General features: G+C 37.8%; 1 protein-coding gene across 8 annotated transcripts in view; it reads right to left on the bottom strand.

Moving 5' to 3' along the window:
• Positions 1 to 15,604, bottom strand: part of arhgap33 (Rho GTPase activating protein 33) — a 97,044-nt gene that overhangs the window by 19,532 nt on the left and 61,908 nt on the right. For 4 of the 8 annotated variants that reach the window (XM_082150597.1, XM_082150596.1, XM_082150595.1 and 1 more), the window contains 10 exons: positions 12,251 to 12,342; positions 10,767 to 10,851; positions 7,718 to 7,804; positions 7,334 to 7,471; positions 6,457 to 6,549; positions 5,410 to 5,532; positions 2,774 to 2,851; positions 2,606 to 2,687; positions 2,351 to 2,416; positions 421 to 450 (listed from right to left, as the gene is read on the bottom strand). In XM_082150597.1, coding sequence (XP_082006723.1) covers positions 421 to 450; positions 2,351 to 2,416; positions 2,606 to 2,687; positions 2,774 to 2,851; positions 5,410 to 5,532; positions 6,457 to 6,549; positions 7,334 to 7,471; positions 7,718 to 7,804; positions 10,767 to 10,851; positions 12,251 to 12,261 — 793 coding nt within the window. In that variant the 5' untranslated portion in view covers positions 12,262 to 12,342. Of the gene's footprint in view, positions 1 to 420; positions 451 to 2,350; positions 2,417 to 2,605; positions 2,688 to 2,773; positions 2,852 to 5,409; positions 5,533 to 6,456; positions 6,550 to 7,333; positions 7,472 to 7,717; positions 7,805 to 10,766; positions 10,852 to 12,250; positions 12,343 to 14,624; positions 14,660 to 15,604 lie in introns of all 8 variants that reach the window. The other 4 variants (XM_082150590.1, XM_082150592.1, XM_082150594.1 and 1 more) reach the window with 2 other exon arrangements.

Here is a 15,604-nt window from a genome sequence, read left to right as displayed (position 1 = left end):
GCGCAAGTCAATGAAAGTGTGCTACTCTGATAAACAATTAGCATGACCACTGCACATCACACACACTAAAGTTAACGACTGACAGCGTACTTGTTCCGCTGTACATAATCAATGCTATAAATTTCTGATATTCAACCAAGTATATTTAGTCCTATTGAGCACAATGATTAACTCATTAACAATGGTTGCCAAACCCTGTGCTAGAGCATGATGCCCACATGAATGAATTACACAACATTTTTGCTGTCTTCACCATCCAACACCCAAGCTCATCCTCTCCAAACAACCCACACTTTCTCTGCCTGCTGTATAAACAACCACAATCTGTGTTCCAAACCCTAGATGCCTCAGAGGATAGAAGGCGTTAGAAAAAGACGGATATAGAAATGTTAGTTTAGGTAAATTCACTGAAGTTGTTACCAGCCAGGCTTAGGAACCAAGGATGAAGAACTGAGAGAAAAAGAAGGAAACACAATCGACAGAAACATCAAATGCATCTTTAGTTCAAGTGTTATTATAAAACTAATACATTCACTGTTAAAGCATTTCATTAGAAGATGCTGCTGTGATGTACAGAAGACTAAACCAACAACCTTAAAATCTTAAGACACAAATTTGTGAAAAATAATAACATGGGCATTGTTTTGACTATAGTGGCTTTCAAGGCCATAAAAAGAACCTTTAAAACAGCAGCCGTGCCTCCAAAGGCTACAATATCATCTGTGCTAGAACATCAAGAAACCAAAGCATGTCTTTTTGAAAAAAACTACTAGGGCTGGGCGATATATCACTTATTCACCAATAGTGGTTGACTGATATAGGTTTATCAAGGGTTGGTGCAAATACCAATATTTAAAGGATGGCTGATATACACACACATTGGGGGCAGTAATATAAATAATTAAAGAAATTAATACTTTCATTCATTGAGGCTGCTGAAAATCTAGCTTTGCAATTACAGGAATAAATTACATTGGGTGTATTCAAGCTTTTGACTGGTTGTGTATCTATATTTTATACCACAGGGTTGAATGCTTGATTCTGATTTTCCAGTAAATGCACAGCTAAAGTAGTTTCAGTAGTTTCTTGATAGCAGTACACTTCAATATGGATATACTTCACCAAATTTTTTCAGAGACTTGCAGCCTACCACAGCTAAATACTATAAAAATGACCATTTCTTTTATTATCTATGGAAAGCATGTTCTAGCTCTGCTCTTTCTCCCTCCCATGCACACACTTAGTCCCAAATGGCACATTTCATGTTCACTTGCGGTTTTGTGGACTTACAATGGCCGGCACTTACGTGTGCAAGACTGTAGGGTGACCCATTTGTCATTTTAGGTTTCAGCCTTTGCAGCCGATATGCGCCCTTGATGCGCAGACGTCTACCTGACACTCAAATCGGCATTACATCACAAAGGTTCAGACATGGAGGAAGATCGCAAGGGCTTCCATGTGGGACAGGGCCTTACAATCTCTCTCGTACACAAAAACGTATCAGGCCCAACCATGACTTTCTCAATAAAACAGTTTCCCCACTGAAAAGCTACAGTATGTGACATTTCTCAGTAGCGGGGTTGTAATGTCATTTAAAAAAAAAAAAAGTAGTTCAACTTACAGCTTCACTATTAGTAGAGACGTTGCAGCCGAATGCAACTGACAGCAGCACAGACTCAGGTAATTTACACACACTTAATGTCTCTCAATCTCTAAACATTACATATCAATGGCTCAATCCTCCTTTACTAGTTCTAAAAAGGACAAAAACCTGAAAAATGTCTTGAGATGCAGTAACCGTACAAGCGAAATATTTGATTTCAGACAGTGAATTATAAAAAAGTAATGCACAACGAGGTGGTAATGCAGGCACAATGCGGTATATATTGCCGTTGGCATTTAAACTTGGAATGAAATTAAAATTCATTTTAACTATTTTCAAAATGCATGTTAAAGATCTTATTGTGAACAATTCATCCATGCATAAATTCCATTTTTTGACCTTGTAATGTTCAATTTAAAATGTCATAACTGAACCTTCCAGTGAAATGGCAGGCTTCTCTCCAGTGACGTATGCAGGACTTCTCCAGTCATTTAATTCACTTAAACCCACACCTGCAAGCTCACGTTCATCTGCCTCCACTTTTGAGTGCAATGCACATCTCAAAATCCAAACAACAACAGATCCATAGAACCAAGTCTCCGCTCTTTTTCAATAATTCGATTAAACTCGGATGTACATCACCATACAGAAGAATAGATTTGTCGCTACTTCCGTGCCGTTGCGCCTGTAATACTATGCCCAGCCCTAATTGCAACTACTAAAAAGTAAAAAATTACTTGACCATACCTGATGTTGGAGAGGAAGGCCCAGTCGTGTTGGTAACGCCAGGTTTGGAGCTCATATGATCCACCTCTGAAACACAGAAGAAAAGCCAATGAAGATTGGCTGGACAACTAAATGATGTGTACTGAAGCATAGATCAATGACAGAACACTTTCTTCTGAAAGTACATTTCTCAATCAATTTTGCTAAAGAGACTTTAAATGGCATTTCTACTTCCAGTACCCTCCTGATCTCTAGATAAAAGACTGTGCGTGGTACCTTGCTTACTGACAGGAGCACTGACAGACTGCTGCAACTTCTCATTGATTAATTCCACACATTCACTGGGAAAGAAGCCAACCTGAGGAAAAGAGGGGAACATTGAGCTCAAAGATGTTAGTGTTACAGAAGATGGCCCATATCAAGTCCTGAGGTTTAGACTGGTACCTGGAATCCATGCTTTCCTCTCCACCACGTGGTGTCCTCTTTGGGTGGCATGTCAATCACTGACAAAATATCACCAACCTTTAGAAAGAGGAACAAAGACACATACACGCGATTAACATGCAAACTGACAGACGCATCTAGTAAGAGAAATATGCAAATTACTTAAAAAATTCTTTAAAAATATTCAAGCATATAACAGGATGATGACTGAGTTCATATTTTTCAACAGCTAGAATCATGTGTACTGTAGACAAAACACTTAATATCACAATCACTATCACAATCACTTTTCAAAAGCACTGTTGCATGTCGAAATACACTTTGACCCAAACTTTAAAAAGAGGAAGGGAAAAAAAATATCAGTTCCTATCTCACACTAGAGAGCAGAAAGAGAAAGAATCAAGCCTGAGAGGAGAGAAAACAGAAAAAGTCCAAAGAAGAAACTAAAAAGGGAAAGTTTGTCAAGAGATATATGTTGATGTTGCCTAAATGTTTCAAATTCAACAGACAGACAGCAGTTGTTAAAATGCTTTAAGTGGTAGCTAGGGCTAGGGCACGTCTAAGTGGCTGTTAAAGGTATAGTGGAGGATTTTCTTTTTCCGGGTGGATCATCAAGACTATTGGTCCTCCTAATTGTCAATCATTCTGGTGATATGTTTACGTAAGGCCGTGGTACGTGCTCGTCCCTAGGTAGTGTTCGCTTTCTGCGCATGCGCACTTTCAGGTGTATATGTGTGGTGAGCTACGGTTTCAGCCATTCATTGAAGCTCGCCGTTCTCACCGGGTTTTTTCAAAATGTCTGAGGGTCGCAAGAGAAAAAGTGTCTACGAATTGTATGACAAGAAGAGAAAGGCCTCTGAAGAAAGAAACAAGACCAGAGTGTTTTTGGGAGAATATTTCACACGCTGGCGTGCGCTAAAAGCACAGGTTGGGCTTCCCACTGATGCCTCAGTCACAAAGTTTCTACTCGACAGGTAAAGTTTGGCATGCTATTTGGAGAAATCCATTTAAAATCACTGCTAGTAAAAGTTGATGTAAGCTACGATTAGCGATGCTAGCCGTCTCTCGTGCACACGTTTAATAGGCGTTCCCTCTCGGGAGCAGGTAGAGTGTTGCGCATGAGGGCGGTTCTTTTCTAAAATTCGGGAAAATCCTCCACTATACCTTTAAGTTGTTCTAGGTAGGTGCCAGGCATTGCTAGGTGTTTGCAAAAGATTTAAGTGTGGATGCTAGGGCTTTCGACAGACATGAAGATTCGACAGACAGATAAATGCAGCGTTACTAAGTAGCTGTTAAGGTGACTGCTAGGTTGTTGTGGGTGGTTGCTAAGGCTTTACTAGGTGGTTTCAAAGGGTTGCTAGAACATTCAACAGACTCAAAAGCTGATTTTCCACTGTCGGACCGGACAGTTATAACAACGGTAAGGAATGGTTTCCACTTGAGACTAGTTCGGCACGGCACGATTACAAACCGTTTTTGGCCCGGAATTCTTAGCTAACCGTGCTGGTAGAATGCGTGTAGTGAAGACATAGATAAATACAGCATTGCTAATATGCTTGAATTGGTTGCTAGGATGTTTCTAGGTGGCTGTTAGGTTGTTCTGAATGGTTCCTAAGGCTTTGCTAGGTAGTTGAAAAGGGATTCAGAGAGATTGCTAGTGTATTTGAGAGATTTGAAGAATCGAAAGAGACATAAATACAGCATTACTAAGTAGTTGCCAAAGTCCTTGGCATGGTAGCTAAGGCGTTTCTGGGTGGCTGCTAGCTTGTTCCCGGTGGTTGCTAAGGCATTACCATGTGGTTTAGGAGAGGTTGCTAGAGCACTGCTATGAGATTACAGCTAGCTAGATGGATCAGTTTAAAAAAATATGTCATACATACTGTGTAAAAGATTTGAAGAGTAACAGAAAGGAAAAGAGACAGAGAGAAGGGACGTCAATGCGTTCTAAGTTTGGGTCACCCCATTTTCTGGCCCAGAAAGAGACGCTGTATATGGAGCAGCGTATAGGGAGGGGGGACAGGAATAGACCTGACAGATGAGAAAGAAAAGGAGGAAGACCAGAGAGAACAAAACTTTGTCCTAGGACCAGGCAGGCTGTGCATGCATGTGCAGAATAAGGACAGGACAAGAAAGAGAGAGAACTCAAACTGGGTACAAGGTCTTTTGGAAGAGTATGGAGTTTATGCTGTAGTTTGATTTGCAGCACTGAACGGAGCAAGCAGTTAGTCGGCTACAGCTTTGACAAACTAAAAGCTATTTATTTTGGGGCAGTCATGGCCAAATGGTTAGAGTCAGACTGGCAACCTAAAGGTTGCAGGTTTGATTCTCAATACTGGCAGGAAATTATTGAGGTGCCCTTGAGCAAGGCACCTAACCCCCAATCACTCCCCGGCGCCTCAGCAAAATTGGCTGGCTGGGTGTGTGTCCATTGTTTGTAGTGTGTGTGTGTGTTCACAACTCACTACTTCTAGTGTGTGTGCACTAACTTGGATGGGTTAAATGCAGAGGACAAATTCTGAGTATGGGTCACTTTCACTATATTTAAAATATTGAATTCTTTCATATCTCCCATCTCACTGTCCTGTTCGAAAAAGGAAATGCATTAACACAAGAAAAAGAGTAAGTGGTCTGAGTACCTCAATGGAGATCTCATCGCTAGCCTGGGCAGTGTAGCGCTTGATGACGTGAGCAGCAGCGATGGCAGGAACGTTTAAAGACGCTTCTTCTTTCAGCAGGAACCTGTTGCCATGGTTGTCAATCTGCAATGATTATACAAAGCAATAAGCTGTTATACTGCAATCTCACAGCAAAATTTAGAGCGATTCAATTTACCTTTGAAGAACAACAGATACAGCTTTTGTTTTTACAATGTTTTTACAAAGAAATATAAAATGTTGAGATTTGAGATATGGTAAGAAAAATGGCAAGTAAAAATGACAAAAAAAATCATAAATCTCCTTTTATACTTGAGTACTTAAAGGCACACTATGCAGTTTCTGTTTTTCTCAAACAGAGACCCCTAGAGTCGCACTTGTATTTAACGTTACTGTCGTAAATACCACTCACGCAGAGCCGTCTCTGCACTCTTCCGGCCGCGCTTTCTTCGTCGACTCTGCCATGATTCACGTCTGAAATGCGTGCTAGTGTCTTCCATAGAGGCTGCTTCAGATGTTGTTGATGTATGTGACGTCGTGCTGTAAAGCAAGTCGTGATTCTTGCGAGATTTGTCGGGGTGCCACCTCTCAAACCTGCATTGCTGGTTTTGCCAACAGCATCCACCTCCAGCTTTGCTATCGGGATGATTCGCCCTACTACGCTTTCGTTTACCATCAAAATGATTTCGAAGCTGTTATATTAAGGTACAAATCTTGCATAGTGTGCCTTTAATGCTCATCATTCCAAACTTGTATGACTGATTTTCTTCTGTGGAACATTAAAGAAGATATTATCAGAATTTTGTTTGTTAATACAATGGAAGTCAATGGGCTGCAATTCTTCAAAATAACTTATTTTATATTTCACAGAAGAAAGAAATGCAAATAGGTTTGGAACGAAATGAGGGCGAGTGAATGATGACATTCTCATTTTTTCACACTCCTTTTAAATAAGTTTCTTTTAGATTTCAGTTCTAATCTACTCTAATATATGTTTGCGGTCTTATCTCTCCTCTGTTTGCCTCTCACCTCCATCCAGGAGAGAACCGGCCCACAGTTCAGCTTATTGTCCACAATCATTGAGAGGCGGTTCAGATACTCCGACAAAAGTGGTGTGAAGATCTGCGTGGATAACATGCATGTTCAAACGGCAAATTCATTCAGTAGTCAAACACTATTCAAAGATATCACATAAGAAGTTTGATTTAAAGCAATGTTCTAGGTTCAATACAAGCTAAGATCAACTGAAAATATCAATCTTTTTAAAATTCAAATATTTTCTGTTTTGGGTCAGTAATATATATATTTTTTTACTCAGCAAGGAAGTATTAAATGATCAAAAGTGACACTATATAAAGACATTTATAATGTTTCAAAAGATTTTTTATTTCAAATGAATACTGTTCTTTTAAAATTCCTATTAAATCAAAAATAATCCTTGAAAGAAATTATTACTTTCCACAAAAATATTAAGCAGCATTTTCTTATTATTAACCATTTTTAACCTTGATTGAAATGATTTATGAAGGATCATGTGACAGTGAAAACTGGAGTACTGATAGCTGAAAATTCAGCTTTGCCATCACCAAAATAAATTACATTTTTAATTGTATATTTAAAATTATAATATTTCACAATATTACAGCTTCTGTATGTAATGGTAATTACAGACTACAAGATTTAAATATAGTCTCATGATACATGAAAGAAAGAGAAAAATAACTAAAATTGACATGTGAAAGATAAAGTGGTATCTTTCCCAGCACTGTCTCTAAGGGTCCGGACACCAGCCTACATAACTGGCCGACGACCTCAAAACTGAGCAGCTAACTCTGTTAGCGGTACAATATGCGCTACGTTGAAGCTAAATGAGATAAGCATTAGTCTCCAGTGTAGTCAAGCTCACCTCCACCCGGTCTCCGATCTCGCAGAGCGCGGGCAGGACCAAGAGCTGCGAGTAACGGCGGTCGTAAATGCACTGATGCAGGTGGGCGTCCAGCGTCCGGAACTCTTCGTATGAACGCCGTACCATCCACGTCTTACCCTAGATTTCAGAGAAGGAGAGAGAGTAGGGGGATCACGAGGGGCAGAGAGAGAGGAGAGAGAGAGAGAATCGAGGCAGGGGGGAAGTCAACAAACAAGATGCCAGCAGAAGAGAGGAAGATGCTAAACAAGGTGTAGTGCACTGACTTCGGTCACGTTCAATTCGATCAGTTGTGTTTTTATTTGAGGCTGTAGCAGGAGGGGCTGTGTATTATTAGCACTGACTGAGGCATGTGCGCCCACTCACCTGGCAGGACACCTGCACAAGGAAAACCAGATCTTTGGCACTGCCCGAGGTCCAGCTGGCATCGCTCTGCTCGTTGGCAAACTGAAGCTGAAGGTGTAAAGAGCAGACATTAATTCATGAAGGTGTGAAGAAGTGCACATAAACAAACGTTTAAAAGGGAACGTTCATGGTCCTGCATTGTCGTGCAAGGAATAACCTAGCAGTATGTTGCCAGAACAACTAGTCGACTAGCACTGTATCATTTTGTGTACACCTGACCCTGATCAGACATGTTACATGGAGAAGGTGAATGTTTATCATCAACTGTGTACATCTCAGTGGGTGTTAATTCATCATACACCTGGATTACACTGTAATCGGAGTTTATGTACGAGTTTCCAGGTTGCAAGTCTGATTTTAAGCAGCGTTTGATCGCACACTTCTAGTTGGAAAATCCAATCCAAGCTGAATGTAACAGCGTAAACATGTTTCGAATTGCAGTGATTACCCGTTTAAGACCATGCTACTCGTGTTTTATGAGATTTAGGTACTCTCAAAACACATGATCGTTTATGAGAAGCTGGGAACATCCCTTACAATAATTCAGTCACTGAAATGCTGTTTCATATCCCTGAAGCATGTGCAAACTTCCTCATCGCCTCAAATAATGAGAGTGATCAGTGAGATCATGTAAGTGGTCATACCATTTTATTCAAAGGTACTTGTTTTTAAAAAGTTTAGGGTCAGTACGATTTTTGCTTTGGTTTTATTCAGCTTTTTAATATTTTTTTTTTTTTGCTATGCTTTTATTCAGCAAGGATACGTTAAATTGATCAAAAAAAATTGTTCACAATATTCCTGTTTTTACTGTATTTTTGATCAAATAACTGCAGGCTTGGTGAGCATTAGAGACTTCTTTTTGAAAACATAAAATAAATAAAAACTTAATTACTCCAAACTTTTGACCGTAGTATACATGTAAAATGTACAGTACAGGCCAAAAGTTTGGACACATTACTATTTTTTATGTTTTTGAAAGAAGTTTCTTCTGCTCATCAAGCCTGCATTTATTTGATCAAAAATACAGAAAAAAATGTAATGTTGTGATATATTATTACAATTTAAAATATTTGGATTTCAATTTATTATACTTTAAATGATCATTTATTTCTGTGATGCAAAGCTGAATTTTCAGGATCATTACTCCAGTCTATGACATGATCCTTTAGAAATCATTCTAATATGATGATTCATTATCAAAGTTGGAAACAGTTCTGCTGCTTAATATTTTTTCATAACCTGTGATACTTTTTTAGGATACTTTGATGAATAAAAAGTTAAAAAAAAAAAGAAGAAGAAAAAAAGAAGCAAATGTTTTAAAAATAGAAATCTTTTGTAACAACAAAATACACTACTGGTCAGTCATTTGGGGTCAGTCATTTTTTTTTAAATAAATCAATACTTTTATTCAGCAAGGATGTGTTAAATTGATCAAAAGTGATAGTAAAGAAGTTTTTTTATTTTATTTTTTTATAAATGCAGTTCTTTTTAACCTTTTATTCATCAAATATATTAGGCAGCAGAACTGTGTCCAACACTCATAATAAATCAGAATATTAGAATGATATCTAAAGGATCATGTGATAGACTGGATGTCACATGTGACACTGAAGACTGGAGTAATGATCCCGAAAATTCAGCTTTGCATCACAGAAATAAATAATAATTTAAAGTATAATAAATTGAAAACCAATTATTTTAAATTGTAATAATATATCACAACATTAAATTTTTTTCTGTATTTTTGATCAAATAAATGCAGGCTTGATGAGCAGAAGAAACTTCTTTCAAAAACATCAAAAATAGTAATGTGTCCAAAACTTTTGGCCTGTACTGTATGAATCATTACTGTATTCATATACCATGGTATGGAAGATAGTATAGCATGGTGATAGTATGGTACATGGGCATTAAAATCATTTTGCAATAGCACAGAGAGGAGGAGAGGAGAGGCACATTCTGCTTCACAGGGTCAGATCAGAAAACATGTTAAGGTCTTTTATTTTTCTCTTTTCTTTAGGGGGTTTAAACACTAATGAGTCGGACTCCCACTCCAGTCATGCTGTGCGGTCAGTGCGCTCCAGGTGCTCTCGAGTGTGTGTGTGTGTGTGTGTGTGTGTGTGTGTGTGTGTGTGTGTGTGTGTACAGCTCTCTGCCATCATAAACACAAAATGGGTATATAAGCAGCACAAACAAAAAACAATACCACAGGGACAGTGAAATGCATTTTGAAAATGGATGTCTATCATTGTAAATGTAAACCCTCTTCAACTGATCACAGATTTTAGACTGGCTTCAGATCATTCAAAGCACAGATCATTGTGTGACCGGCAGTTTATATGAGAAGAGCTCTGACATACTGCAGTGTATCTGTGGATCAAATAGAAGTAATTGTTTCCTCTTTCCTTTCAGAGTACACGAACACAGAATCTGGAACAGTGTGTGTGTGTGTGTGTGTTATTGAAGGTCACAAAGTGAGGCTGTATCAGCCCTGGAGATATTCTGGCCGTATGCTGATATCTGCTTGTTTCTTCTTAATAACCCTAAATGTCCAACTCTAACTAAGATGAAACCCGACAACTAAACATGTACATTACTAACACAAACAAAAAATAGACCTTTTAATAGACATTTTCAATGATGTTCTTAGTGTTATTGTTCACAATTCACTAGTTCATGTTATCTTTATTTATAATGTATGATCTTAAACCACATTAAATATCATAGCTTAACACTTTTTCATTCAATGAAATTCCAATAAATCCAATTTTACTTTATTCCTGCTGAATATTTTTTCACTCTTAAATACGTCACATTATGGAAGTATTAATGCTTTCATAGCCATTAATTGATTGTGCTCCTGACATGGCGACTCTAAAATACCTTCTTTTAGGCAAAATAATAACAATAAGAAGAATACAAATAAGCTGATGCCGTATGTATACTTTGGGCCTTCTTGACATTTAGGTAGAGAGCTAAGAAACCTCTGCTCAACGAGACAATATCTTACCTCGATAGAACCGAAGTCCACATTTTCATAGTGAAAATGAGCACAGTCAATAAGCTTGGGGAAGTGACCTTTCACAACAGAAAGCCTGGAACCACAAGAAAACAAGCAAATGAGTTAACACACACCATATACTTTCATCACAGAGTAGCAACGAGAGTAAACTAGTGAATTTAAAACCGTTTAGCTTGTCTGGTTAATCAAATGAGTCATTATGGCAAGTGGCACTATAACTATTGTTCAATCTTAGGATTTTCGCCAGGAAAACAAAACACAGAAGAATGCCACAGACTCATCAATGCCCTGGTAATAGCAAAGGAAAGTACTACGCACATTTTCTACAGATCTAGTTTGTATTTTCAAGTTACAGAGAATGTAGAAGCTCTCCGGGGCAGTTTTCAGTAAGGCACTCATGAACACCACAGGGAAACTCTGCATCCCATTATCAGCTATTTCAGAGGGAAGTGAAACCAAGTACTTCCTGTTTTATGGTGTGTGCAGAGCTGGACAAACCTGAAACTGAACTCATCCTGACAGCAACACTTTGTTAACTATTAAACTAAAATAATAGTCTGTATCTTTTGTGTCTAAACCCTTTATTAAGGCTGTTTTACTCTTGAGGGTCAGGACTAACAGGTCAAGTGGGTGTGGTTACCTAAAGTTGGCACCTTAGTCTCGAAAGACTCGAAAGCTGGGTTAAGATAGGGACCTATGATTTCTGTGACACAGAAAACGCGGACAGAATTTTGGAATCCAGTCTTAGAAATAGAATTGAAGGTATAATGTGGAATGTCACAAACTTTCCATCATTTTATTTGATAAAACTATCCTCAAAATCTAACCCAAAATGTCTACAACCCGCTAAAATAATAGTTTGTTTCAACTTGAATTAATTATGATAGAAATATATTGCTATTATGCAGTAGAATTAACTTATCAAAGTAATGATAACAATAGTTTATTGAAACTATTTTCATCCATGTTTTATTTTAAACATTAAACCTCTATTGTGCTGCACTGTTTCCCAAAAATGCAAAATTTTCATTTGATTACATTTTAAAAGGTTAACTGAATTGTCAACATTTTATGAATGAATTTGATACCATAATTTGATGAATACATTTGTATTAAATCATAAAACACAGAATCCAATAAAACTACAAAAAATTTCTGAAAACATACAAAAAAAAATTCATAGGGCATTATTATTGTTACATTTGAATAATTTAGTAAATTAAGTTTCATGAACTCAATTGATTAGACATCCTTCTATGATCATAAAAAAAAAAAAAAAAAGTAAACCATTGAAACGGAATCCAGAAAATGTAAACGGTAAATAGAATTTGGGGGAAAAGAAAACTGATTTCATATGGCCCTATTTAATACCATTTGAACAAACCAAAATGAGATGTGTTTGCACCAAACTCTAGTAGTTTAAAAACACCCTAAATGACTGTACTGATAGAGAGAGGTGTGTCGTTTCTCACCTTTTGCTCATCTTCCCCTTCAAGTTGGCAGTGGTGCCCACCGATCGGGTCCCAGGCTCCCCAGAACTGTCCAGATTATCAGTGCTCCGAGCCTGAAGAACGAGGAAGGAGAACAGAAGAAAAAGTTTTTATGCTTTGATGGGTTTACAACTCATGCTACATCACAAAGATCAAAGTCAGCGCTGTTTTGAGAGCCAAAGAATGAATCATCTGAAGGACAGTCAACAGCTCACATACTTTGGAGAAAATAAGATTACAAAAGCCTTAAATCAACAGTGATCATACAGTACAGAGATAATTCTCGGAGGATTCAGATCACTTTCATTCAAATGTTCAAATCACACTCGGAAAGGCGCTAAGGGAGCAGCAAGCAGCTTGTGAAGCGACCCAGACAGTCGTCTGCTGACCTCTGGTCTCATTTGGAATAAAAGCCAAGCATTTACATCAAACAATTATAAAATGGGTGATCAGCGTAGATTGGGATGGATTTCAATTCACACAGTTTATTCACTGGACGTCACGTGACCATTGGTGTGACGTGAGCCAAGTGGCCATTTTGAATCTCTATGGGAAATGAGTAGCAGGTTTGGGATTTGGGATTGATGGAGGTGACAAGAACATCAAAATATAAGAAAAGATCAACATCATGTAAATAAAAAAAAATAAAAAAAATAGTGAGACAGCCAATCACGTTGAAGTGACAAGGTTGCGACGTCCACCATAAATGTTGCTATAGGCCTATGTCACGAAAAAATTGAAGACCGGATGTACATCTTTTAGTAGGGATACGGCTCTTCCGGTTAGCTTTTTACAATGGCGGAGTCCGATAGATACCGCCGGACCAAATCTCTCCGCAACCTGCCTGAAGTCACATATTACGATGTGGTTCGGATGGTAAATGAAAACTCTCAAATGGAAAAGCGTGAAAGCTGAGGTATGGCTGTCTACGTCCTGACGCAGAGCAACCCGGTGCACTACAACAACAGCGGCGGGCCGTTCGCCAGTAAGGTAAACGTTTCTATGGTAAAAGCGAGTTGGACCAATCAGCTGCTACGCTTAGGATCGTGGGTAGTGTCGTTTTTTTTTTTTTATATAAAAATCTCGGATAAAACATGTTTTTTCTTAAAACAAGGTTGATTTCATACGGTAAACGTTTCTATGGTAACAGCGAATTGGACCAATCAGCAGACGTTGTGGGTAGTGTAGTTTTTTTTTTCATAAAATCGTGGATAAAACATGTTTTTCTTAAAACAAGGTTGATTTCATATGAACTTATAGCTTCTACAGAAGCAAAAACCTTCGTTTCACAACCTCATAGCTCGTGGTCAGTCTACCTCGGGTGGTTTAGACATTATGGCTGATAATCTAAATCCATATCGAGAAACACTGTTGACCGGAAGTTCTGAATCCCTACTCCGCGTTCCGGAAGCAGGAAGTGTGACATAGGTCTATTATAGTGCTGGAGTTTCCGATTACCATATTTTATGTATATATTTAAGGCTATTTTATTAATCCAATTTTGTATGTATACTTTGGGCCTTCAGAAATTAAAATAAAATTGTATTATATTATATCACGTTGAGGTGACAAGGTCCACCATAAATGTTGCTATCATAGTGCTGGAGTTTCTGGAGGGTTCGATTACCATATTTAATGTATATATATTAAAAAATATATATATATATTTTATTCATCCAATTTTGTATGTATACTTTGGGCCTTCAGAAATTAAAATAAATTTTTATTTTTTTTATAAATCAAGTCAAGTTTTTACAATGCGCTTTACAGAAAGTCAAACATATGCGCAGCTCTAAAAAGTTCAGTGCAGACACTTCCAGGATTACAATACCGGGCTCTGGGCCTAAGAGCAAGAGCTGAGTACACACCGGATGCTTCCTCACTTATTAGAGCTTTTTATGCTTGTCCTTGATGAATCAAAGCCCTGGCGAATTATGGCTCAGTCATGCAGATTAGTTCTGATAACAGCAGACCTGTCAGGATGACTGTTTGAGTTTCATCCACTTGACAGGCAGTTTCGATGGAAACATTGCTACGGGAGCATTTGGTTGCGAGACAGCACTTCCCTGATCCCCTCGGGGAAGAACAGATCTCTGCGGTCTTCCTTTAGGTTTACACAACACCAATAGTCACGGATGAGTTGAAGCACAGGAATTAGGGACGACAAGAGTGGATTTGTCTACTGTTTTATCCAATGCAATCTTGTTTACTTCCGCAAAAGAGTTGCAAATTGGGATGGGCCAGCTTTATTGAGAAGCTATAATCATTTTAGAGGCGATGATCAGATGTACTGTAAAGCTTTGTACATGTGGCGGTACAGGAGAAATGATATGCTGGGCACTTCCATCACACTTACCTTTATTGCTAGCTGCTCCCCCCTGGGCAAGAAACCTTTAGAGATGGTCAGTGGTGCATAAGCATATTGAGGTTATTAAGGATTTAACCTATACTGTACAGTTAAGCAAGCAGATGTGTGTGACTTTAAAAAATCGAATCTATTCCCATATAGCCCTAATGATTATAATAATAAACCCCTTAGTATGTGTGCTTACTTCTATAACTATGCTGCAAAAAAGCAAAAGCACTGATGTCCTGTAAACAAATATAGTGTTTGGATTTGCATGCTGCATCTCTTATAGAGGAGACAAGGAAGCAAAGCTGAAAACACTGATACCCAGACCTCAAGATACGATCACTTCTGTCCAACCTTTATCTGACTGCAAGCCCACACACAGCTCATGATAGCTAGCAAATAATATTGTGTTTGTTGAAACTGATTACAAAAACTAGAACGATGAAAACTAGCCCTGAAAAAAATATTTTGTTACTTTAAAAACAAAAGCGATACGAAGCTATAAATGTTCACTAACAACTCAAAATTACAGAGAAAATGATCTTGTATAATAAAATATGCAAAGTTTTTTTTATATTTTTTTATACTCAATTCCAATCAAAACCCAAACTAAAAATAGCTGTTTTTCGAAAAATACAAACAAAATCAAAAACTATTTATCAACAGGTAATGCCTTGATCTACTTTTTGCCATCAAACTTGAAAAGATTACATTTGGAGTTAGAATGAAACCCGAACTTTTATTGAAATCTTGGAGCCCTTTTTTAGATTATTTTAAGGAGACAAGCTCTTGATACAACTTTTTTTTTTTTCTGGTTTATTTAGTTGTTTATATGCATATGCATATGTTACTGTGATTATATGTTCATTTGTATGTGAGTATTTATTATGCTTGTTTAATTTTTGCTTTTTTCCCTCCATTTAATTATGTAACAATCTGATGTTTGTACTGTGCTTGAGATGCTTTTTCTAATAATAATAATA

Source organism: Leuciscus leuciscus (genome assembly GCF_965113295.1).
Source record: "Leuciscus leuciscus genome assembly, chromosome: 20".
Lineage (NCBI taxonomy): Eukaryota > Metazoa > Chordata > Actinopteri > Cypriniformes > Leuciscidae > Leuciscus > Leuciscus leuciscus.
The sequence above is the reverse complement of the archived record's forward strand: the minus strand, read 5'-3'. Positions and strand labels throughout refer to the sequence as shown.